This window comes from Oryza brachyantha, chromosome 3 (assembly GCF_000231095.2).
Source record: "Oryza brachyantha chromosome 3, ObraRS2, whole genome shotgun sequence".
Lineage (NCBI taxonomy): Eukaryota > Viridiplantae > Streptophyta > Magnoliopsida > Poales > Poaceae > Oryza > Oryza brachyantha.
Genome location: NC_023165.2, coordinates 28,129,825 through 28,154,024, shown reverse-complemented (window position 1 = coordinate 28,154,024; position 24,200 = coordinate 28,129,825). Strand labels below are relative to the sequence as shown.

General features: G+C 41.5%; 2 protein-coding genes across 2 annotated transcripts; both read left to right on the top strand.

Annotated features, from left to right (window-relative positions):
• Positions 1 to 3,850: 3,850 nt before the first annotated feature.
• Positions 3,851 to 6,920, top strand: LOC102711523 (protein trichome birefringence-like 33). Its single transcript, XM_040522383.1, has 4 exons — positions 3,851 to 4,065; positions 4,149 to 4,366; positions 5,753 to 6,124; positions 6,223 to 6,920. The coding sequence occupies exons 1-4, from the start codon at positions 3,967 to 3,969 to the stop codon at positions 6,731 to 6,733; spliced, it is 1,200 nt and encodes a 399-aa protein (XP_040378317.1). The 5' UTR covers positions 3,851 to 3,966; the 3' UTR covers positions 6,734 to 6,920.
• A 2,953-nt stretch (positions 6,921 to 9,873) lies between these two features.
• On the top strand, positions 9,874 to 13,143 carry LOC102711247 (protein trichome birefringence-like 34). Its single transcript, XM_040521822.1, has 6 exons — positions 9,874 to 9,916; positions 10,186 to 10,514; positions 10,611 to 10,813; positions 11,567 to 11,738; positions 12,186 to 12,382; positions 12,486 to 13,143. The coding sequence occupies exons 1-6, from the start codon at positions 9,874 to 9,876 to the stop codon at positions 13,036 to 13,038; spliced, it is 1,497 nt and encodes a 498-aa protein (XP_040377756.1). The 3' UTR covers positions 13,039 to 13,143.
• The last annotated feature ends 11,057 nt before the right edge of the window (positions 13,144 to 24,200 follow it).

Sequence of the window (24,200 nt, the reverse complement as noted above, 5' to 3'; positions counted from 1 at the left end):
AGAAATAAACGTGATACCACCGAGGATCAAGATCTTGTAGTCAATCGGAGATGTAAACCCTCGCAGGTTGCAGCAGCACACTTGTGGTCACAGAGAGTAACAGATCATTAACGAATCTGCTGGTCCATTATTTAATTCAGCACACCAACTAATCCGAGACAGTAAATTTGACCAAAAATCAACTTCTGGGTGGGGGTTTTGAATGGTCTCCGATAAATTCAAATTTGAGCCAGTAAATTTGATCAAAAACTGTCAAAAAAAACTGATATACCACCGGAGCTCAGGATCTTGTAGTCAATCGGAAATGTAAACCTGGCTGCAAACATTACTTTTACTTGTGCTCACAGAAAGTAGCAGTTAAGTTTCATGTTTCTCAAGTCACTACCAAAAAAAGAGTTGCAAGTTTCTGAATTTTTCAGATCATTAACGAATCTGCTGCTCCATAATTTAATTCAGCACACCAACTAACTGGTGTTCCAGCTACCATTATTTGCTTGATTGCAACACAAGCATAGGCGCCTACTGCTTTTTTTTTCTTCTTTCTAATCGGTTTGGTGTGCGTCTCTTCTTGTCGCGTCCAATCCAAACCACCGATTTGATCGGCGCCACCAGCAACAAAAAGGAGAAAAGGAAGGCTGCTGGTGCTGCAGGTAGATCGATGCTTAATTGCTTGTTAATTCTGCAAAGTCATAATCTGATTCAAAATCCTGCAAAAGCACCTTCTTTTCTCCCTCTAAGGAAGAACAATGTTACGCTACCTCACGCTAATAGCGACGGTCGTGTAGTTTCACAAGTATATTAAATATTTTATTTAACTATATATTTATCAATTCATCTATTTAACATGATACATGGCATATAAATTTATCGTAATTACTCCACCTACTACCGGTATATAAGTATAATACAATCAGAGGTTTAGATCTAAAGCAACGAACGACTTACAATTATTTGAAGATAGGTTAGGAAAATCCCTAAAGAAACACATTAGCAGTAGCGGCTGTTAGAATTCTGTCACTTTAGACTGGATGTTGACGCTGCATTTACAGGAGAATTATTGCTGGGTTGAAGTAATTTTGTGGTGGTCATTCGCAGGAGAAGAGGAGAATTGGATTTGTTGGGGTGCAGTTGCTGTCTGAACCGCTGGTTCGGCTATCTGAAATTCTGAATGACACGGTACGGTGTGCTACAGTTGATGAGCTGACGCTGATATACGGATCTACCTGTAGCCGTTCAGCTTATTCCATCGTTGTAAGTACGTGACGTGCTGGATCCATTCAAAGAAATGGACCCTATTATGCCTTAAACACACGGAAAATTTCGTAGTAATAGTGTAAAAATCTCCAGCTGAAATTCTGAAAATTTTCCACGTTCAAAATGGAGGCAGACAATAGTGTCCACCGAGATAGGGTATAGATTTGCTGATACAGTATCAGAAGGTATTAAATCGTAAATTTGGGAAAAATATGCAGTTTGTACCTCTTCACGTAATGTAAGATTAATTAGAAGGAAAAAGAAGACTCTAGTCGTGTGGTCTATATCTGATAAACCGTTGATAGGTTATTAGTGACAAAAATATTATGGTTAAATTTTTAGCGATTAAAAACAAATAATAGAAAAAATGATGAGAAAACCTAAACATCAACTCCAAAATTAATTTCTAAATGTCAAATTTGGCATCGGCTTAAGCTGCAGAGGCTAGTGGCTCGACTGGTACTCCCTTTATATTTTTTTATATGACGCCATTGACTTTTATGTTCACGTTTGACTATTTGTCTTATTAAAAAAGTATATAATTATTAATTATTTTGTTATAATATAATTTATTATTATAGAAACTTTAATTATACATTATAATTTTGTATATTTGGATATAAATTTTGAATAAGACGAAATGGTCAAACGTGATTTAAAAAGTCTAACGGTTTCATGAAAATAAAATACGGAGGGAGTAAGTCGTTAAGAACGGCAAAATCGCTGTTGGTTTGGTGCTGCCAACAGTGGCAATATCGCCTGGGTTTGGTGGCAGTGTAGCAGGTGACAACGTCCGATTCATCCGTCGAAAAACGATAAGATCAGCAGCGCTAGATCTCCGGCACGCCATTGTCAAAAAGAAGCATGAACCAGCCAAGACAAATGCTGCCCCTGCCGTCCCTACGTCCGGCCGGTGGTGGCGAGCGACAGCGCAACGCCCGGTCCGGCACTCACCGGCGGCCATGGATGTCGGTCCGGCCGGGCCGTGCTGCTACCTACCTGCTGCTGCTGCTACCTCAAGTGTTAGTACTTGTAGTAGCTGTTAGCTAGTCAGCAGATTCTGCAGCGTCAAGTGGCCTTTTGACCTGCACAGGCTGTGTGATCTGGTTGAGGAATACCATTACCACCATTTTGTGAGCTAGCTGTTCGTTCATCAACGTTGCTAAATCTGCACGTTTTGGGGTGGAGCCTTGTCTGCAAAATTAATAAATGGATCATGGACGGGTGCAGCTGCACTGCTGCAGGATGCAGATCATGTCTGAATGTTTTGTTCCCTGGGGGCTTGAATAATGCTTTGATCTGACGGCCAAGATGATGAGATGCATGCGGCTTTCCCCGCTTTATGCGTGACAGAAATTCAGAAGCATTTTCAGATAATGGCCTGAAATCAGCTTATTACGAAGAAAGTGTGTTTTGTCATGAATAAATCTTCCAGTAATTCAGTTGCACTTCTTGCTTTCTTTCAACCATGCTGACGACGTAATCTTCACAACTGAAAAGGTCGCTTGGTCAGGGCAGAAGAGGCGCATGAAGCTGAACCCGTTCGGTTTTTCTTAGCCTGTCAGAAATTCAGGAGCATTTTCAGATAACGCCGCCCTGAAATTAATAGAAACGAAGAGAGCTGGTTGCATCTACGAAATTCTCTTTGGTTTTTTTCAGGCGATTTCAGTAGCGTCGGCTCGGCTGTTCTCTGGCTTGCCTGTTTCAGAAACACCAAACCTCACCAAACGGCAAGCACTACGTACAGTACCTGTTCTGTTCATCGACCACCTGCTCCATGCCTTTTTCCTTTAGCCTTTGCTTAGACTCTACAGAAATAATGTTTCCTTTTCAGTTTGTTGGTGCAAGTTTTTTGCTTTACGATTTTGCTTTCAGTACACCATGCCCCTACTATATGCTAGATTACTGGTACTAATTGTCTAATTTGAATGTTTGGTCTATCACTTTTAGAGAACATGCATGACAGTGATGATTAGTTGATGGTATAATTTAGGTGCACCAAATGTTCACCATATCAACTGTGGGGTAAACGAGTAAACGTCTAAACGACCCTCACCTAAAAGAAAGTTGAAGACAGTCAGAAGTAACAACAGCGCAAAAGTTCTCCATATCTTCAGGCATGAAGTCAAAACGATGGATTAATCGTCCTGGCTTACAAGATCAATCCACCCAAACAGAATTCCAACTCTAAGCAAATCTTCAGTCTTTAGGCCCTAATCTTTTAGTTTTTCCCTCAAAAATCAAGCAACATATTTGTAAAAAAACAATATTTAAATAAATTTTTTATATACATGTTTTTAACCATTTATGAACATAGATTAATCTATAAAAAACAAAAAAGTAAATTTTAACTTATGTAACGAAAAGACAAGTTTCAGTCTGCTTAGGAAAGTAAGATCCATCGAGGAAAAAAAAAAGTAACCGAGTAGTACGGTGGTAGAACAGTGAATGCCAGTGAGAGTAGCAACACTGCAGCAGTAAATTGTGGAGAAAAAAAAGATTGTATTTTTAATAATTTGGGGTAGAAATTAACGTGGTGGAGGAATTCGAAGGTCTCCAATGTCGTCGTCCCCACGGTGTGGTTGCTGGGGATAGAGTTAGAGCCGCTGTCCCCGCGTTATATCTGAGGCAAGCGTCCAACTCGGTCACTAGCCCTCGCTTCTCTCTACCAGCTCGCGAGAGCTAGCTCAGCTCGCGCCGCCCCAGATCCCGATGCACCCAGCCACAATGAAGGGGGCGCTCGCCGCCGCCGTCGTCGCCCTCCTCGCCGCCGCCGGGCCGGCATTCTTCTTCCCCGTCGCCGACGCCCAGGTGTGTGACCGTGCGCGCCATTCTTGTCGACCAATGGATGGACGCATGCTGAGCCCGATTCTCTCTCGGTGATCGATGCGCAGGAGTCGCTGTCGGAGCTGCTGCCGTTCGCCGTCGGGGCGGCGCCGGAGGGGTGCGACGTCGGGAAGGGGGAGTGGGTGCGCGACGAGGCGGCGCGGCCGTGGTACGCCGAGGAGGAGTGCCCCTACATCCAACCGCAGCTGACGTGCCAGGCGCACGGCCGCCCCGACGCCGCCTACCAGCACTGGCGCTGGCAGCCGCGCGGCTGCGACCTCCCCAGGTAGACAGACACTCATCCCTTCCATCTCCGGCCAGCCATTGTCGCCGTCGCCGGCGACCACCTCAGTGCATCACACTGTCGCTTGCTCCGTGAGCAAGGATGGAATCCTATGCCCACAGCTTTACCCCCAAAGAAACACGCCGTGACCTCGCTTTGCTCAGCTGCTGCACTGTAGACTGTAGTAACTGCAAAGATCAGATGCAGAACGCAGGAGAAGAAATGGGCAGCTTAATTAATTACTGAGAGATCGATTTTAACTGTGGTTTTTAGTAGTAACAAAGGTTGAAAAAGAGAGCAAGTTTAATCGTAGGGAAGGAGCATCTCGACTGCCGTGCTAGCTTGTGATGACATCCAGGACGCCAATAATGCGTTGTGCAGGTATAGGTAGGTATGTCATGTACTCATGTCCTTGCCAGCAGTAAAAGTAGTTTTACTCGTCCTAGTACTCGCAGTAACGACAGTAACTTTTAGTTGAAAGCATGATTAAGACAGATCTCCACCGTAGTACTCGTAGGGTGGATGATCACTCCCTCCAAAGACTGACAGAAATGAAACGAGTTTAATGTGGTGATTGTTGGGGGTATTTTATGAAAAGAAAACAAAACAACATATACGTAAATAAAAAATAATTTGTAAATAATAATAAACTTCGGTGTAAAAAATTTAAAATCAATTTTAAATTTAAAAAAGTAAATTCTAACTTGTAAGCATAAAGATAAGCGAAAACATGGGATGATTAGCTTTAGCAGATTATTAGGCAGGATAACCGATGCTTGTCCATCAACTACTATGAGATCTTCCTCCTCATGGCGTGTGCACATCGTATGGCTCTCTTTTTGGGGAAATATTTCATTCTCCGATGATTCACAGTTGGAAAGTTTGGTTTGAAAATGGGAGGGAGGTTTCAGTGAAGGAAGTGGACAACAGAATCATACAAAAAAACACGACCTTTTGTGGTCCTTATGTGCCAGGTTTTGGTTTGTTTTGGGGGGGTCAGGTAGCCAAGTCTAGCCATCATGCAGTGGAGAAAAGGACTAAATATTGACCAAATTGTTGGTAATCATCCTTAATAAAAGACTGAATATTTGTTATATGTTTTTAGTGAGATTTTCTATTTGTTGTGACAGCTATATGAGAGTACAAATTTGAAAGTTTTGTTCTAGAAAAAATAAATTGGAAATTCATATAGAATTTCTTTTACCAAACGCACCATTTACGATATGCGTGAAAACCCGAAATCTATACGAGGAAACGAAAGAAACCTAAAATCCCAATGAAGATTTGATTTTGAAGGACAAGCATCTGAATTCAAGTTTTCAGAAAAAGGAAAAAAGTTCGAAATCTGAATTCAGATCGTTCTGAATGCTGTGCTGTTCGGTTTTGCAGCTTCAACGCGACGGCGGTGCTGGAGATGCTGCGCGGGAAGCGGATGCTGTTCGTCGGCGACTCGCTGCTTCGGGAGCAGTACGTCTCGCTGCTGTGCCTCCTCCACCGCGCCATCCCCGACGCCTCCAAATCCTTCGAGGCCGTCGACTCGCTCAGCATCTTCAGGGCCAAGGACCACGACGCCACCATCGAGTTCTACTGGGCGCCCATGCTCGCCGAGTCCAGCTCCGACGACGGCGCCGACCACCACCTCGCCGACCGCGTCATCCGCGGCGCCCCCATGAACAAGCACTCGAGGTTCTGGAAGGGCGCCGACGTCCTCGTCTTCAACTCCTACCTCTGGTGGATGACCGGGGACAAGATCCAGATCCTGTAAGCTACCGCCACCGCCACCGCCGTCTCCGGCGTCAATCTTTGCTTACATCCAATCCAAGCAACAAATTTTCTGAAATGTTGGTGTGATTTGGCAGGAGAGGCGCCGACGAGGACATGAGCAAGGACATCGTGGAGATGGAGGCGGAGGAGGCGTACCGGCTGGTGCTGCACCAGGTGGTCCGGTGGGTGGAGCACAACGTGGACCCCAAGAACGCGCGGGTGTTCTTCGTCACGGCGTCGCCGACGCACGCCAGCGGCGGCGAGGACGGCGGCAACTGCTACGGCCAGACGTCGCCGGTCGCCGCCGCGGACGCGGAGTCCTACCACGGGAGCACGAGCGGGCGGATGCTGCAGGTCGCCGGCGAGGTGCTGGCGGCGTCGCGGGTGCCCGTCGGGGTGGTGAACATCACCCGGATGTCGGAGCTCCGCCGCGACGCGCACACGCAGACCTACAAGGAGCAGTGGGCTCAGCCGGCGGCGGAGCAGGCCGCCGACCCGAGGAGCTACGCCGACTGCACCCACTGGTGCCTCCCCGGCGTGCCCGACGCATGGAACGAGCTGCTCTACTGGAAGCTCTTCTTCCCCGCGCGCGACCAGGCCATCTGACCGCACCACGTCGTCGCCGTCGCCACTAATCGATTTCTGTAGCATCAGCGTGGCTGCAATCTGTTCCTCGCCATCTCTTCTCTTGGCGATCGATGTAATCTCAATCTGTTCTTTAATTTCTCTTCTCTTTTTTTGCACGAAATGAAATACAGAGTACAGGCACCATCTTGCATCGAGGTTGTTGAAATCTACTAATCTCAAGAACACAATCTTGAATTTCTTGAGCGCCAATGTGATCACCATGACACGACCAGTTCAGGATCAATCTGTTGAACAAGAACCACGAGTTGCTGCTGTGGTTGGATCCCATAAAGGGACTGGATTTCGCCTTTCGATGGGCTAAAATTGGAAAACGAAAAACGCATTATGGGCTTTGTGAGAGACAATTCTATAGATTTTATTTGGGCCGTTTCGAAATGGGTTTACGTGATTTCGTCGGCCTTTCGATTACTCGGCCCAGGTGGAATGCGGTATGTCACGCGCCAGGCAAATGTGGAAGATTGGTTGTTGTTATCAGTTGCTCGTGTTTTAGGGTGCGCAGAAGAAGTCAAATCTGAAATACCGAATCGAGCTAAGGTCGCCTTCGGTTGACGCGGTGATAAGTTAACTTATCCGGTACGAAAAATGTGGTAATAGATTAGAACATGATTAATTAATTATTAATTATTAAAAATATGAATAGATAAATATGATTTTTTAAAACAATAAGGCCTAGTGAATCAAATGGGCTAAAATTATAAATTAACCCAATATTACAATAAGGACTAGTGAGTCAAATGGGCTAACAAGATTAGGCTTTGTCATGCCTAACTCCAGATTGTATTTGGCCCATTTCGAGAATTTTTGTGGGCCTTGGTTTACCAGGCCCAGCTGGAAGTGTAAAACTATGCAAGTTATTAGCATATGATTACTTATATTTTTAAAAATATCATAGAAAAATATTTTAAAATAACAAATAATCATATTTTTAAACTAGAATAATTAATACATAATTAATCATACATGAGTGATTTAACTCGTTTTATGTGAGTAAATTGATTTAGTGCATTTTTAGCCATAAAGAAATTACCCTTAGAGGGGAGGGGCGCATGAACTAGGCGATATATAGGATGCAATTTTCTTCAGATGCACGCCATGAAATATTTTAACTCGGATGCAAACGTGGAAGAGGAGAAGGTTGTTGCTACCGGTTGCTTCTTAGTTGCGCAAAGCGCGAATCGATCTGGTCAATTCACGAAATTTTTTTATTAAATAAACTCTTTTAGCAAGTAATTTTATTACTAAACCATCAGGCACATTTTTTTTCAAACTGAACCTTTTGGCCATGGCAGTGCTGGTGACGTGGCAAGTCGTTTCATCACGTCAATATTGGTGATGTGGCCAAAAGTTTCATACAGCGAAAATATTTTTCCCGGAGGTTTAGTAATAAAATTATTTATTAAAAAGATTTAAAAAATAAATAAATTTCTTAATTCACGGTACAGAACTCAGCGACCTAATATGGCTAGTGGCTGCTGCATGCATTGTCTCGTACTCTCGTCAGATGATGCTCATTTTTTATTGCTAAATATATCTTTTCACACAATCAAATAAAAGTATACAACCACATTTTTTTTTGTCTTTGCTTATGTTTATAAGCCAAAAGTTAAATTTTTAACCTTAAATTTAGAGTAAATTTTATGGTTTTTCATCGTAGTTTATTTTCTAGTATAGTATTTTAGATTATTAAAAACACATATATAAAAGTTTTATTCATAAATCGTTTTTTATTTTAAAATATGTTGTTTGGTTCTTTCTTAAATAAGCCAAACAATCACTCCATTATAACTTATTTTTTCCAAACTTACTTTTACTATATGGGCTTGACAAATCAGAGATACAAATACTGGAGTACTATAATGGATGTTTGAAGAAGCAATTTTACCACTATTTTCTGCGTAAAATTTGATAACTTTTGATATCTTAGATAGTAGAAGGTACCGAATTTTACATAGAAAACAGTGATATCTCATGTGAAGAGTCTGAATTCTCTGCTCCTATCTCTTTTAGGGAACACGCAAAAACTTCCGCATAATTGTAGTATTAAACAGAAAAGGGAACCTTACAAGCTGGCAAAGGAACTCTCTGCTCCTGTCTCATGAAATTCAGTTGAGTTTTCGACGGTTATGTGCTGCTGTCTGCTCTGAAAGTCACAAGTGATGTCAATTTCAGCAAACAAGAAGAACTGTTCAGGTCTATGTTATGCACAGGTAGGTTACACCTCCTTTCACTGGGTTTGATGGTCAACATCGTTTCGTGATGTGAGGCAGTTAAGATCTAATTATACTCCACAATGATACTGACATTGAGATTTCTTCTGAACTTTTGTGTTCAGCAAGTTTTTCCCCTCTATCTTGCTACTACTCGTAGAAGGGAAGGGATATTATCCATGTATATTTGATCCGATTCAGCTTTAAGTTCTACCTTCAAGTTAGAAAATCTTGGTTACCATGCTTGCTTTAGTGCTGATCATGAATGCCATAAGTACCGGGGTGTCAGTTGTCATAATTACAACCTTGTGAAATTTTCTTGAGAAGTCAGATAAGGCTGGGTAGATTGAAACATATTCATCCAACAACCTGTTTTCAGAACATCAGAATTGAAGCAACGTCAACAGATGAGTTAGTACTTCAGATGACGCTACTTTTATTCATCAGAGTTCAAACACAGTCGGTTCTGGCCTTCAGGGTACTAGTGTGTACCTGACAAAAGGCATGATCAACTGTTCCTCTAACTAGTCGGATGTGACACTGAACAAATATGTTCAGTGCAAACCAAACTAAAGTGCTGCATGAGTAGCACTCACCATCCATTAATCAAATCAGTCTCTGCAGTTAGCACTAGTTTGTAGGGCAAGTATGTGTACCATTGGCCTTTGTTGGAACGACGGAACCTCACCAAATGATGTTGGTAATTGGTCATCTGCTCCACACAATGTACTACCACCACTGGCCCCAATTTTCTGTAAACCTTTACTTAGAAGCCATTCAGGAATTATTTTCACTTTACAAATTAAGTAGTACAACACTAGTAATCCATCCACTGCTTCTTTATTCGTCAGAATCACTTCTCAGCTGTTCTAACTTGTGCAAATATGTGCAATGTGCCATGACAGAGGCCGTGATTTGCGTGCAGAATCAGGAGGTTGATTCGATTCCTTGACCAAGTTTAGGTGCAACAAAACGATGCCAAGTAGGCAGCAACAACTCTCACCTAAAAGGATACTTCTGCAATAAGCGATGGCTTAACACCTGCAGCACTGCACTGCACTGAACTGCACTGACCACTGAGCTGAACCTACTATAGTCTACTCCCATGCACGCACGCACGCACGAGCTATTTGATCCCGGCCTCGTGCCAGTGAACAACCAACCCGGTTGCGCCACCTGAATTCACCGTGTGCCACTGAACAGCTTCGCCGTCGTCGATCGAGATGACCGGGAGCACTCCGCCGCGGAAGAGCAGGAGCGCTGTCCTCGTCGTCGCCGCCGGCGGCGAGGGTGGCGTCGAGGACGCGTGGCGGAGTGCCGGAGAGGCGGCGAAGAAGACGACCGCTGCCGCCTGCGGTGCCATGCACGCGAGGGTGTGGGGCGTCAGCCCCCGGAGCCACTTCAGCTCGTTCGTGCTGCTCCTGCTCCTGCTGTTCGTCGTCCTCGCCGTCTCCGTCAACACCAAGAACGCTGCCGCCGGCGAGGCGCGTCACCGCGCGCCGCCCCTGCCACCGCCGGCGACAGACGACCCCGCCGCCACCACCGCAGAACAGGAGCAAGCGACGCCGACGCACCTGCCACCGCCGGCAGATACCATCTCCGCCACCACCATAAAGCTCCCTGGGGAGCCGTCCGGCGAGACCGGCGGCGGCGGCGACGAGGAGTGCGACCTCTTCTCCGGCAGGTGGGTGTACGACGAGGCGGCGTACCCGCTGTACAGGGAGAGCGCGTGCAGGTTCATGTCGGAGCAGTGGGCGTGCGAGAAGTACGGCAGGGCGGACCTCCGGTACCAGCATTGGAGGTGGCAACCCCATGGCTGCGACCTTCCTCGGTACGTACGTTCATGGCGTAGCGTGCATTAACACTACGGGCCTCTTCTCGGTTTGAAAGAATTTTTTTAAAAAATAGAAAATTAAACTGTTTACTCTAAAATTATTATAAAATTCCGGTGATCCGAAAAAGCCTGCACGTTTTATTCAGACCTGCGTAGTCACGTTGCACGTCGTATTTTCCGGTGATAATCATTCATGCACGAAATTGCACCGGCGGAGCACCTGGGTTTGCCGGTTGCTCAACCGCTCCTGCATAATTTAACCCACAACAAGAACGCTGTTTCAGGAAAGGATTTTCACCATGTAATGAATGTGAACTAAATAATTATCATTTTTTTAAAAAAATATACTAATATGAGATATATCACTCTATAGATATATAAGTTCAAGTTCAGCTTTTACAAATTATAACAAATATAGTTGTGAACATGCGTATATATATTAGTTTCAGTTTAATTAATTTTTTTATGATTTATAGAAATCAGATTTAAATGAAGGATATATATCACAGTAATCCATTTGATTATTTTTCTTTAAAAAAGTTTGATGACTTATAAACGATAATGCAAGAAACAAAAGGATGTATTCTCTTGGAATTAAAACACATCTCCCACTGTTTCCTAACAACTCACTAAAATGGAGTCGAAGACAAGCCACATCTATAACTTGAGAAATACTGTTTGATGAATCCAACAAAAAAAAATGCAATCCTCCCAGCAGTATGCTAACTGCCGTGTTGTGGTCAACGATAGGTTTGACGCGGTGAAGCTGTTGGAGAAGCTGCGAGACAAGCGGCTGGTGTTCGTCGGCGACTCGCTGAACCGGAACCAGTGGGCGTCCATGGTCTGCCTCATCGACACCGGCGCGCCGGAGCTCCACACCACCCTCAACTCCTCTCGATCACTCGTCACCTTCAAGATCCACGTAAATATATATACAACCGCATGAAACCATATACAGTACATATATATTATCAGAAAAATATTTTCATCACTTGATTGTATACACACTTGCTTCTTCCATATTATCAAAATAATCCTTAAAGAATTTAAAAAAAAATGATAAGATAAATTAATATAAGATATAGTACTATATAAACGTGTAAGTTTAAATTTAACTCGTATAAATTATAACAAATTTAACTACATGCATACTACCTAGTTTCAGTTTAGTTTATCATTTTACGGCTAGTAGAAATTAAATTTGATCTAGCACATTTATAGAAATTTGACCGAACAATAAAAATACATCTTCATATTATCGATCATATATTCATTATAGTCATAAATATTTAACACATGTAATTTGATTATAAAGTTGGATTATTCGTCTCATTCACGACGATGGATGGATTGGCACGTACGACTGCAGGAGTACAACGCGTCGGTGGACTTCTACTGGTCGCCGTTGCTGGTGGAGTCCAACTCCGACCACCCGCTGCGCCACCGCATCGCCGACCGAATCGTCCGCGCCGCCTCCATCAACAAGCACGCCATGCACTGGACCGACGCCGACGTCCTCGTCTTCAACTCCTACCTCTGGTGGCAGCGCCCCGCCATGAAAGTCCTGTGAGTTAGTTCGTCGGCGACGGCGAGCGTTCATTCTGTGTTGGCTTCACCCCCGCTACGTCGTAGTAGTTGACCTGGGCGTTCTTGCTCGTGGCGCGTGCAGGTGGGGGTCGTTCGACAACCCGCCGCCGGCGGCGGCGGCTGCGGAGGGGGACAGGTACGCGGTGTACAAGGTGATCGACAGCCTGCGCGCGTACGAGCTGGCGGTGAGGACGTGGGCCGACTGGATGGAGTTCCACGTCGACCGCGCCCGCACCCAGCTCTTCTTCATGACCATGTCGCCGACGCACCTCCGCTCCGACGAGTGGGAGGCCGGCAGCGACCACCAGTGCTACGGCGAGACGGAGCCGATCGCGGCGGCGGCGGAGGGGCACCACCGCGGCGGGGGGAGCGGGACGGACATGGCTTTCGCGCGCGCGGTGGAGGCGCAGGTGCGCCGTCTCGCCGAGCGCGGCGTGGCGGTGCGGCTGCTCAACGTGACGCAGCTGTCGGATCCCCGCAAGGACGCGCACCCGTCGGTGCACCGCCGGTACTGGGACCCCATCACCGACGAGCAGCGACGCAACCCCAGCAGCTACGCCGACTGCATCCACTGGTGCCTCCCCGGCGTCCCCGACGTCTGGAACCAGCTCCTCTACGCACACCTCGTCTCATGACCCCTTCTCACCCTCTCCTTTTTGCTTTTTGATTTTTTTCTTTGTCCTCTTTTAAATTTAGCCTATATATAAAAACAAGTGTAAATCCTGCTATACAGTGTCATTCTCTCCGCCTTAAAATAAGTTTAATTTTCAATCTTTGGATAACATGATTGATTCTTCGTCTTATTATAAATCGAAATATCCTCACCATTTCACGTTATAAAACTTCTTCCTTGCCTAGATTTATCTGTATATCTAGACACATATATATACAAAATATATACATCAATACGGATGAATCTAAAAAAAACCAAAAAATTTTAGAGTATAAAACGGATGGAGCACTTACTTTATGCACGATAATTTTTTTTTGAATTTTTTAATAAGATAAATGGTCAAGAACACAAAAAATAAAAAATCAAGTTTTTTTTAACTAAGGGAGTAATTCATTCTGTACTATGATAAGATGTCAAAAATTGACTGAATCCATCACTGATGCATTTGTGTGGCCGGAGTAATCAGCAGTGACAGAGCTGAAGGCTTCAGTCTTGAATGAGGCATGAGGCTCTGGCATGAGTATGGACCAGGTGCTCTGCAGCAAAGCAGACCACTCATCCCTGTCCATCCATCAAGCACAATAAAAGATGATCAAATTTGACCGAACTTTTTCTCAGTCAGGTAAGTACGGTGAAGCAGATTCAAAATTTGAAACAATACACATTTGAAGTTAATTAATTAATCACACGTTTCCTTTGATGAGGGAGTACATGCACTCTTCTTCAATTCGTTCTCGATCTGTTCAGTAGTCAAACTGTACGGATGTTGTACATCTATTTACTAGTAGTGGAAATGATCACTTCGATCCGTAGAAATTGAATTTTGTTTTCGAGGAAGCATGCACGCATCGATGTTAGAGTTGAAGGCTTACTTAGAATACAAGGCAATCCACCCATTGCTTCCATTTCAAACCAGTGTTTCGGATAGCATTGATCTTTGAGCAATTTTATAGTTTTTTAAGTAGATACCGAAAGGTATCAAAATTTTACACTGAAATTTTAGTACTCTCATATAATCATATTGTCATTGCTCTCCTCATAAGATTGGATATTGAGATATAAAATAAGGAGAGAACGTCTAGATTTGAAATTTCTATATTTCCAATATAAAGAATGATATAATTTTGCAGGATGAGACGAAGTCTCTAATAATGCTCTCGTAAGTCTAAGCAAGGAGGTCTCGGAACTAAACAACTTAGAGCAGGTACAATAGCAGGCTATAAGCCAGCTGTAAGTATATTCTAAAGAGATAAGAGGGAAGAGAGAAGAGAGGTATGCTATTAATTTGTAGCCAGCTGCACACGTGCTCCAAAACAAAATATGTATATGACATGTGGGACCATGTATTAATGTTTTATAGGTAACTATTGTATGAATTAACTATCAGATTGACTATAAATAATTAGAGTTAGTAATTCGCTATACTGTTGAACTTGCTCTTAATTACCTCACGAGCAATTTTCGTGGCAAGTGCAATCGTGCATGCACTAGAAACTCGCAAGTTGACGCCCTAGGAATCAGTAAACCTGACGAGTTTGGCTGCTCCAGGAGGCATCCATCAGACTCCGGCCGGCGGCCTAGCTCATCAAGCTAGCTAGAGAGAGGCATGGCTGGTGGTGGTGTGGCCGGAGCCCGGAGTGCGGAGTAGCGCACTGTTCAACTGTGCTCCCCGTGCACGCGCGAGGAGAAGCTGAGAGGTGAGGAGGAGGAGTAGAGAGTCGTCGTCGACGACGCAGATGCAGACGCAGAGTATCCCGGGGGCATTCCCTGACTGCGTCGGTTTGATTGTCAGAACCTCGTCGTCGTCCTCCTCCTCCTACCCCCTGGGCCGACGGCCATTGCTGCCCCTTGTCCTGCCTTTGGGAGACCCCTGCGTCAGGCTGCTACTCTCCTGCCATCGCATGCACACTCTCTCTCTCTCTCTCTCTGCGTGAGTGAGTGACTGACTGACAGGCACGCACACGCAGCAGCAGGTAGAGGCTGCAGGTGGAGGAGATGAAAGCCATGGCGATCGATGCGTCCGGGCAGGGGCCCCTGTGCTCTCCTGTGCTCGTGGCGCCTGGCTGGTGGTACTACTGCGAGTACAGATCGAGCTCAATCTGGCGTGCAGTAATGGCGGCCAGCCAGGTAACCCTAGCTAGCTACCCCTACTACTGGTACCTACCTAGGCTGCAGGAAGCTAGCCCTGGCAATGGCAGGTCAGCCGCGGAAAGCCAATGAACCTAGGCATCCAGCTAGCTGCTTCCTGCCATAGTCCTCTCCTCTGCTCCTGCTACTAGTACAACGTCGATCCAGGCCATGCCATGCCATGCCAACAAGAAAAACCAATCCTGCTGCTGGCTGCTGGCTGCTGGCTCATGCTATCCCCATCTCAAAATATATATCAAAGTATAAGGCCGCTTTCGGCCACCAAGTGGGCACAGGGTAACTTATACCTGACACGTAAAACGTAATAATAAATTAGTATATGATTAATTAATTATTAAAAATATAAATATATTAATATGATTTTTTAAAATAACTTTTCTATAGAAAATTTTTTCCAAAAAATATACCATTTAACAGTTCGGGAGACGTGCGCGCGAAAACCGAAGGAGATAAGTTAACTTATGGGGAGACAAAGAACGCGGCCTTGATATGGAAACGTAAGCAGCATAAGTGTTTTGAGAGATCTTAGCTAGATTAAAAAATTAGATAAAATTGAATACGAGATGGTTGTTATTGGGTAAGATGAAAAAATAGGTGCAGAAACTAAATGTAGTATAGTTACGATTGGTTGAGATAATTAAAAAAACGGATGGGAAATTTGCTACTAGCTAAAAGTTGCTATATTTTGAGATATAGGGAATACTACCATACAATCTCTGATGGAACCTTTTTTAGTATCGGATGGCAGGTTTGGTTTGAGGAATAGTGTAAAATTGAGTTACTACTTGCTTGCTAGGCTGATGTGTATGAGGGTGGCCCGATCTTTCGGTGAGTTTTAATAAGTACGATTTGGGAGGAACATTGACGATCCGACTATAACCGTACTATACGTTGTTATGTTGCACCTTAACGGTCGATACACCTCTCCTTGGGTTGTTGATCTTATCGATGCAAATCAACCTTATTTTCCTACAAGCAAATCGAAGAAACAAGTAAGAACAAGATAAAAACAATCTGATATTGCAAATAGTAATTGAATACAAATGATATGTTAGGGTTCAGTAACAAGCAACCCAGCGATCTAACCGATCACGAGATTAACTCGGCAAAGTAGCAACGACTAAACTTTGATATAAACAAAACCCACGAAATCCAAAAGGGTGCCCTAGGGTCGTACATGCTATTTATAGGGGTAGAAGGACGACCAAGGGTGCCCTAGGGTCGTGCTCCACTAGATTGGGCACACTCCACTTGGCGTACATGCACCTAGGTAATCTAAACGAGAAGATGGGTATAACTCTTTCTTGGTTTTTGTGTTAGTAGTGGTTGTGCTTTTTAGAGCGCGCAAGTTCAATAGTATAGCCAACTACTAGCTCCAAATCATATATAATCAATCTAATAGTCAATTCATAGAATAGTTACCGACAAAACATTAATACATGATCCTATATATCATACATACACAGCGTCTTAGAGCTCGTGCTGCATCTGACTATGAATTAGTAGCTCACTACTCTTCTCTTTTATCTTTTTAAAATATGTTTATAATTAGTTTATAGGTTGTTATCGTACCTGCTCTTATGCTATCGAACGGAGAGAGAATATATTATACAGTCAAAATGTACAGTTAAAATGTACAGCACAGTAGCTAGGAGTCATAAAAGGAAAACAGCTGGAGCTGGCTGGGAAATACCGATGTACCATGGCGGATGATGAGAGACGAGGCGGTCAACGGAAGGGTTGAAGCAGGGGCGGTGGCCGCTAGAGGCGTCGACGGGTAGTACAGCGCCGGAGATAAACTGTCATTTAACTTGGTCTACGTCTACATATTTTGTTAAAAAATTATATAATTATTTTTTATAATTTGATTTATTACAAAATTAAATATGACTTATAATTTATATATTTGTATAAAACTTTTGAATAAAACAGACGAACAAATATATGCTTAAAAATCAAATGTGTTAATAAAATAATAGAGAGCTTTATTATTCCATTATTCTAGAATATAGAACGTGTAGTTTACATAGTTCCATTCTTTCAGAATATAGAACATATGGTTTACATAGAACAAATATTTAATTAAATATTACTACTAATGTATTACTATCTCCGTCTAAATGTTTGACGCCGTTAATTTTTTTATAAACGTTTGACTATTTTTTTGATTCAAATTTTTTTGTTAAATATATAAAGCTATATATATATACATAGAAGTATATTTAACAATAAATAGAATAATATAAAAATAATTAATAATTATGTAAATTTTTTAAATAAGACGAATAGTCAAACATGTATAAAAAGTAAACGGCAATGAGGGAGTATTGATATAAGAGTATATTAAAAGAGTATTTTTAGGCCATGTTTGCTAGATTGATAAGTTAACATATCTCTTTCGTTTTCAACACGCACGCTTCCCGAACCGCTAAACGGTCTACTTTTACAAAAAAAATTCTATAGAAAAGTTGTTTTAAAAAATCATATTAATCTATTCTATTTTTTTAATAATTAATAATTAATTAATCATGTACTACTCTATTACTACGTTTTCCGCTGCCAGGTAATCTATTTTACCTCAATCTATTATAATTTTTTAAATAATTAATAATTAGTTGTAAAGGGAGTACGTTTCAATGGAGTGCGTGCGTGCGTGCATGGGCGCGGAAGCCCACGAACGAGTGAGAGATGAGATCTCCGGTTGACCTCGTAGCTACAACTACTAGCTAGGCGCAAGTTCCCAGGTCCGGCGGCCCAAAAAGCCCATCAACCCCTACAGTGGCCTACCCTACCATTGTCAACACTGTCATGTACTACTACAGGTACTGGCTCCTTAAAAAATTAAGAAGAACCATCTTTGCTTCACGAAGATTATATTTAATATTTACATTCGGTTTAAATAAAATAGATTAAATTAAAAACATTCGGACATATCTTCTCGCGGATATTAAGTACAAGCAAAGCAAAACAGAATATTAAAGATTAAAAGATATTGGTGGGCAAAAACTTTATATACATAATTTTAGCGGTATAAAGCAAAAGGTTAAAAGTAATATTCATGTTTTATCAAGTAACAATAAAAATATTACTCATAAAATAAATTAAAAAGACGAAGAGTCGAATATATATTGTATCTGAAAGCTTAAAAAAATAAATTTATTTTGTAACAGAGGGATGTTGGAGTAACAACCAAGCGCCTCCTACAAATTGTTTGAAGCTTATCAAGCTAAAGGTATAAAAATAGGTGCAAGTCTTCGAATAAACAAGCTTTCAACCCGGGGGCAGCTCTATGACCAAGATACAAGTATCCATCCTAGCGAACCGCTTCCCCCGACGTCAACGACCCCGTCAGAGGTGGTGCTGTGATAGTTTTTCCTTTTTATTTTTTTATTTTAAAAATTATAGGCGGGCAGCTTAAGGGTCTACCATAATAAATTAATTTTTTTCACCCAGTGAAAATAGCCCCGTCTAGAAAAATTATGATTTTTTCATAACATTTAATGCTAATCGGGTCTAAACACAATCGTTGATTTAGGTGGAGGATCGTCCATCTGAAATGCAATTGATAATGATGAAATAGTGAAGTGAAGATGGTCGAAGCACGATATTTCAATTCAGTTGTAATCGTTTGCTTCTCTCACATTACACTAAGGAGAAATAGATAGATATTTAAATGTATTGGAATAACCAGTACTCTACAAATACACTCTTATAAAAATAAATTTAAATTCCAGAAATAATCTTATTATGAGACATAAGAACTACTCCCTCCGTACCTAAATGTTTGACGCCGTTGATTTTTTATATATATTTGACTATTCGTCCTATTCAAAAACTTTACATAATTATTAATTATTTTTCTATCATTTTATTTATTGTTAAATATACTTTTATGCACATATATAACTTTATAAATTTTATAAAAGAATTTGAATAAAACTAACTCAAACATGTGTCAAAAAATCAACGGCGTTAAATATTTAGGGACGGAGGTAGTAGAATTTGTCCCCCTTTAATATTTTTTCACGATAACCATATGTGAAAATGAATTTTAGCCGTCTATAAAGATCATCTTTGTAGCTAGTACAGATGAAAGCCGTGCGTGGCAGGGGCGCTGGCTGGCTGCCCCTGCCTGGGGTAGCAGTAGGTAGTCAGAGTTGGGCATAAACAAATACTCCCACTATTTATTTATGGATGCATTCAGGAATGAGCTTTTCAGTGACAGAGAATTCTCCCCACACCAGCTCAGCTCATCTCTCTCTCTCTCTCTCTGCAGCCTTTTCTATTATTGCATTGTCTCACTCTCTCTCCAACCAAGACACTGCAATGCTGCTGTGATGAGGAGCTAGCTGGGAGTATGAGCTTGTACCTGGAGACATGCATGAGGCCATCCCCTGTGATTAAATGGCACATGGGTGTAATTTATGTCCAATCTGGACCATCCAGTAAAGTGTGTTCCTCCTTTGTGATGATTTCATTTTCCATGGGATTCGACACATTCGGTCTTAATCTAAAAACTGAAAAAAAAACCCTTAAATTGTGCCTATCAGAGTTAAACATAATGGTAAATTAATATGTATATATATATATATATATATATATATATATATATATATGAAGTACACAACAGTCTTATTAAACCATGTATGCTAATGTATCACCAATATTTCATGGATTTAGATAATCATCTAGTACTCTCTCCGTTGTACTCTCCGTTTTACAAAGTAAGACTTTCTAAACGTTTTAATTTACATGGATATTTATAAATCTATGTATATATACAGACCATATACATTGTTCAATAGATAAATATATATAAATTTAAAAAGTTTTATATTATAAAATAAGGGGAGTAATTAATAAGCAAAAGATGCAAAGGCAGGTGGTTGAGCATTGAGCTTAAGGCATGCATGCAGTGGAGGTACGACGGATACCTTGAATGAGATGGATGCCGAGGAAAAGAAGCCAACGATCGATCGAAATGATGCAGTTTAGGCCAGCTAGCTTTAATTCCCCACGGAAAGCTGGAGATCGTCACCTGACATTTGCCATGAAGAGGTGCCCCTGATCAGGAGATATCTTGTACCAACCACTCAGATCAGATCTCTTGCGAATCCATACATGCATCTCGATCTTTGTGGCCACTGCAACCCCAGCTCCCTTTGCTTAAGTTACCTTGCAATTCAACTTGTGATTTTTTATCTAGACCTTCATGTGTGCCATCATATCTGTTCTAATTACTTCCTCCGATTCATATCGGTGGAAATTATAGTGCTCTAAATAAGTTAGATAGAGTTTTAACTCCCCTTTCTATTGATCTTTGTCATAAAATTTTAGGAAGAGGAGGGGGTCTTCGTGGGACACTAATATCTTTAACGGTGGTAGTGGGGGTTTGAGCCCCCCGCCGACCCAATGCTAGACCCGTCTCTGATTCATATTATAATTCACTTTAAAATTATACCAAGTCAACTCTCTTTTAAGTTTAACCAAGTTCATATAATGATTAATTAACATCCACAACACCAATTTAGTTTCGTTAAATGATTAAATCCACCACTGAATAAATTTTTATGATATATTTATTTTATGTTTAAAATGTTATTTTTCTATAAATTTGATCAAATTTGAAGATATCTAACTTTTAGGAGAAACTCAAATGTTAATATATGAAATAGATGGAGTAATATGTTGTAGTAATGTATAGCTAGCACTGCTTTGTATAGGTTTTATGGGATGCTTTCAAAGTTTTCTAATTAATAATGAACATGAATTATATTCCCGACCTCTGCTGCTAGTCACCCGAACTGCCTAGATGGCTAGATTTGCAACTTTTTGTTGTAAAACACCTCTTTCCCGTTGATGCTCATTGGCCGGTTATTAGCCATAGACAAAATTTGAATTCTGAAACTTAGTTTTAGAGTTAACTTTTTGCTTTTTGATTAATCATAGTCTACTATTTTCCATCGCATAAATTATTCTTTTATCGCTTCGTTTTAATTTCTACAGCTTGATAGGCCGCACCAATCAGCCTAAAGCATTTGAGGTGATATATTAGCAAGCATGTTTTTTAAGTTACAGGAGCTACTCACACACACACACACATATATATATATGCACATACACACAGTACTATATATACCATTTGGCAATAAATTAATAAAACAACTAAAAAAAAACCTTACATAATGGCAATTTTGTAGAGACAAATTGAAAAGTGCCTCTAAAATTAAGACTTCTAGAGCATAGAGACATTGTTTAGAGGCATTTTACAAATTGCCTATAATGTTTTTACTCTAGAGACACTTTAGAGGCAGTTTTCTAACCCAATTTTCTAAATTAATCTTATAGAGACATCTTTGTGGCACTTTATAGTTTGCCTCATATGTATCGGCATTTTGTTGAGGGATTTTAACCTTCTTAAATACACTTTATTCGAGGTTAATACATACTAAATAACTAAATATATTTAATACATGATATTAATTAACAAGTAATCACCTGAGGTCAAGATAGTTAGGTGAATATATATAAATAACTCTATGTCAATAAATCCTGAGTTCAAGGACTATGTATGTTTTTTCTATTTTTTACAATGGTTGGTTATGGTGGTCATATAATTTAACGTTTTTATAAAAATGCCACAAGTCATAGAGACACTTTATAAATTATCTCTTTGTTTGTAAAGATAAATCACCACAAGGCACTTATAAGATATTGTTGAAAGTGCCTCTACCTTGGTGTAAAGGCATTTAAAAACTGTCTCTATAGTATTTAGAAAGTGTGTCTATGACTCATTTTTGTTGTATACACGATTATGTTCTAAAGGCATGCAGCTCCAGCTGTGGGAGCCAGTCTCTTTTTATGACTGTACGACAAACATCCACTGGATTGTTCGTGAATGCTACATTGATGAACATGATTTAGGCACATCTATGTATTGTTTTAAATGCCTTGTCGATCGATACAGTGTGTGTGTTTTCTTTCCTGCCATGCATGATAAAGTTAATCTTCTTAATTCGAACTAGCCGTTGATATCCTGTACAGGCTATAGCAGTACATAGCTATGCACATTGGACGACTGGTATGTTGAGCTTGAGCATAGTGCATGCAGTACACGCACAGTATAGTGCATCAGTGAGCTTAAGAGATATATAAAAATGGTTTATTGTATGGAATTATATATTTGCTTCTTTGTTTCCTTTTACTAACCTCACCTGTTACCAATAGGAAGGTAATGATGTGATAATCATTTGAGCTAGCATGCAGATATGCATATATATGCATGTGTACATGCTTGTCTTACATTGGCAATTGACTATGTATAATAAGTTGGTCAAGGCCATCTCACATCATGGACAAATCAACTGAAAGCTACTGGATCCTTTTTTTAGAGTAACCAAAAGCTAGATCCATGGTACCTGACCAAAAAGCTATCTCAGTTGTCTAATCCCACAGAGTAGAGATAAATGATTCTGTAGAGAAAAAAAGCTATAGGTCCATTCAAATCATCAAATGAAAAGCAGCACAGAAAACAAACAAACAAACAAACAGCTGCAAGATTTTACAAATGCGTTTCAGACTTTCGGTACCTATATACAGTACAGTTTCTTTTGAAACTGTTCCCTGCATGTTGGAAGTTTCTTTATTTTTCTATTGAATTGAAGGACGTAACAGTACATCATATTGCTTGTAGGAGTATATATATATAACTTGACTAGATATATTATTGGATAATAACACAGTAGCACGTACTGTTGGATACATGCTGCTATATATCCAGCTAGTGTAGCAGTTTGCAAAATATTCACCTGTATTAATTAATTCAGTAGATCGATCAGCATACACATGTAAAGTATACAAATATGCATCTTGGTGCATGATAGGTCACAGGGATTACATTGATGAGAATGATTTACTGCCAGATATCTTTACATGCATGCTAGCTAGCTCTAGCTAGCACTGTACCAGATTTTTCATTTGATGCATATGACCAATGCCTTTGTCTCTAGCATTTGTCACCTTGTTCTTGATACGGGGATCAAAAATGGTACATGGATGGAGAAAGATGAAATGAGGGTGAGTGGTACCAAGTGGTGACACTAGCCACTTTATTAGGGCAGGATCCATGTAGTTGATGGTAGATGCATGGCCATGGCCATGGCCGGCACCCCATGCATTGGCATTGCAGTAAGTATAGCTAGCTAGCAGTGTTCACCTTACCCAGCCTTGCAATTGCAATGCATTGCTGCAATTAAAAGCAAGAGCTAGCTGGAGAGATGGAGAGAACTACACAGAGATCAAAGAGAGACCCTCTTCCCCCTCCTCCTCCCCCTCTCCCTCCCCCATACCTCAAGAAATGTGACAGTTGTCTCTTCTCACACTTCACAAACACATGAGCGAGAGAGAGAGAGGAGATGGTAGTAGCTAGCTAGTATTATTCTCTCACTATAAATAGAGGAAGAGTCACCACTGGCCCAATCCATCCTCACTTCTTCCCTTCCATCATCACCCTCACTCCTGAAGATCTCTCTATCTCTGTCCACTGCCATAGCTAGCTTCTCTCCGCCATGCAGGATCTCTCATGGCCGTGGCTTCTTCTTCTTCTTTCTCTCCTTCCTCCGCTTTTCATAAGCAGAGATCAATACTCCTTTTAGGACAGAAGAAGCTAGAAGATCATGTAGTGAAAAAGGGTATGGAACAATCCTTGAAGCTCAGGAGGGATAGCGCCTCGGTACCAGTTAGGCGCTATCTATCCTGAGCTCCACGGTTTGTTCTTACCACACATCTGCGCGCAGTTTGATTGCCACAGTTAAGTGAAGGTGAGATGCCGCATATGCATGGTTTATCTGTAGTATGTCCATGAGATGGGCATGCATTCTGATCTAGCTACCTTATCTCTTTGATTTTCCTGCACCTGGTCAGCCATGGCGATAGCTAAACTAGCATTCTTCTTCTGACTCTCTTGTTAGTTTACTG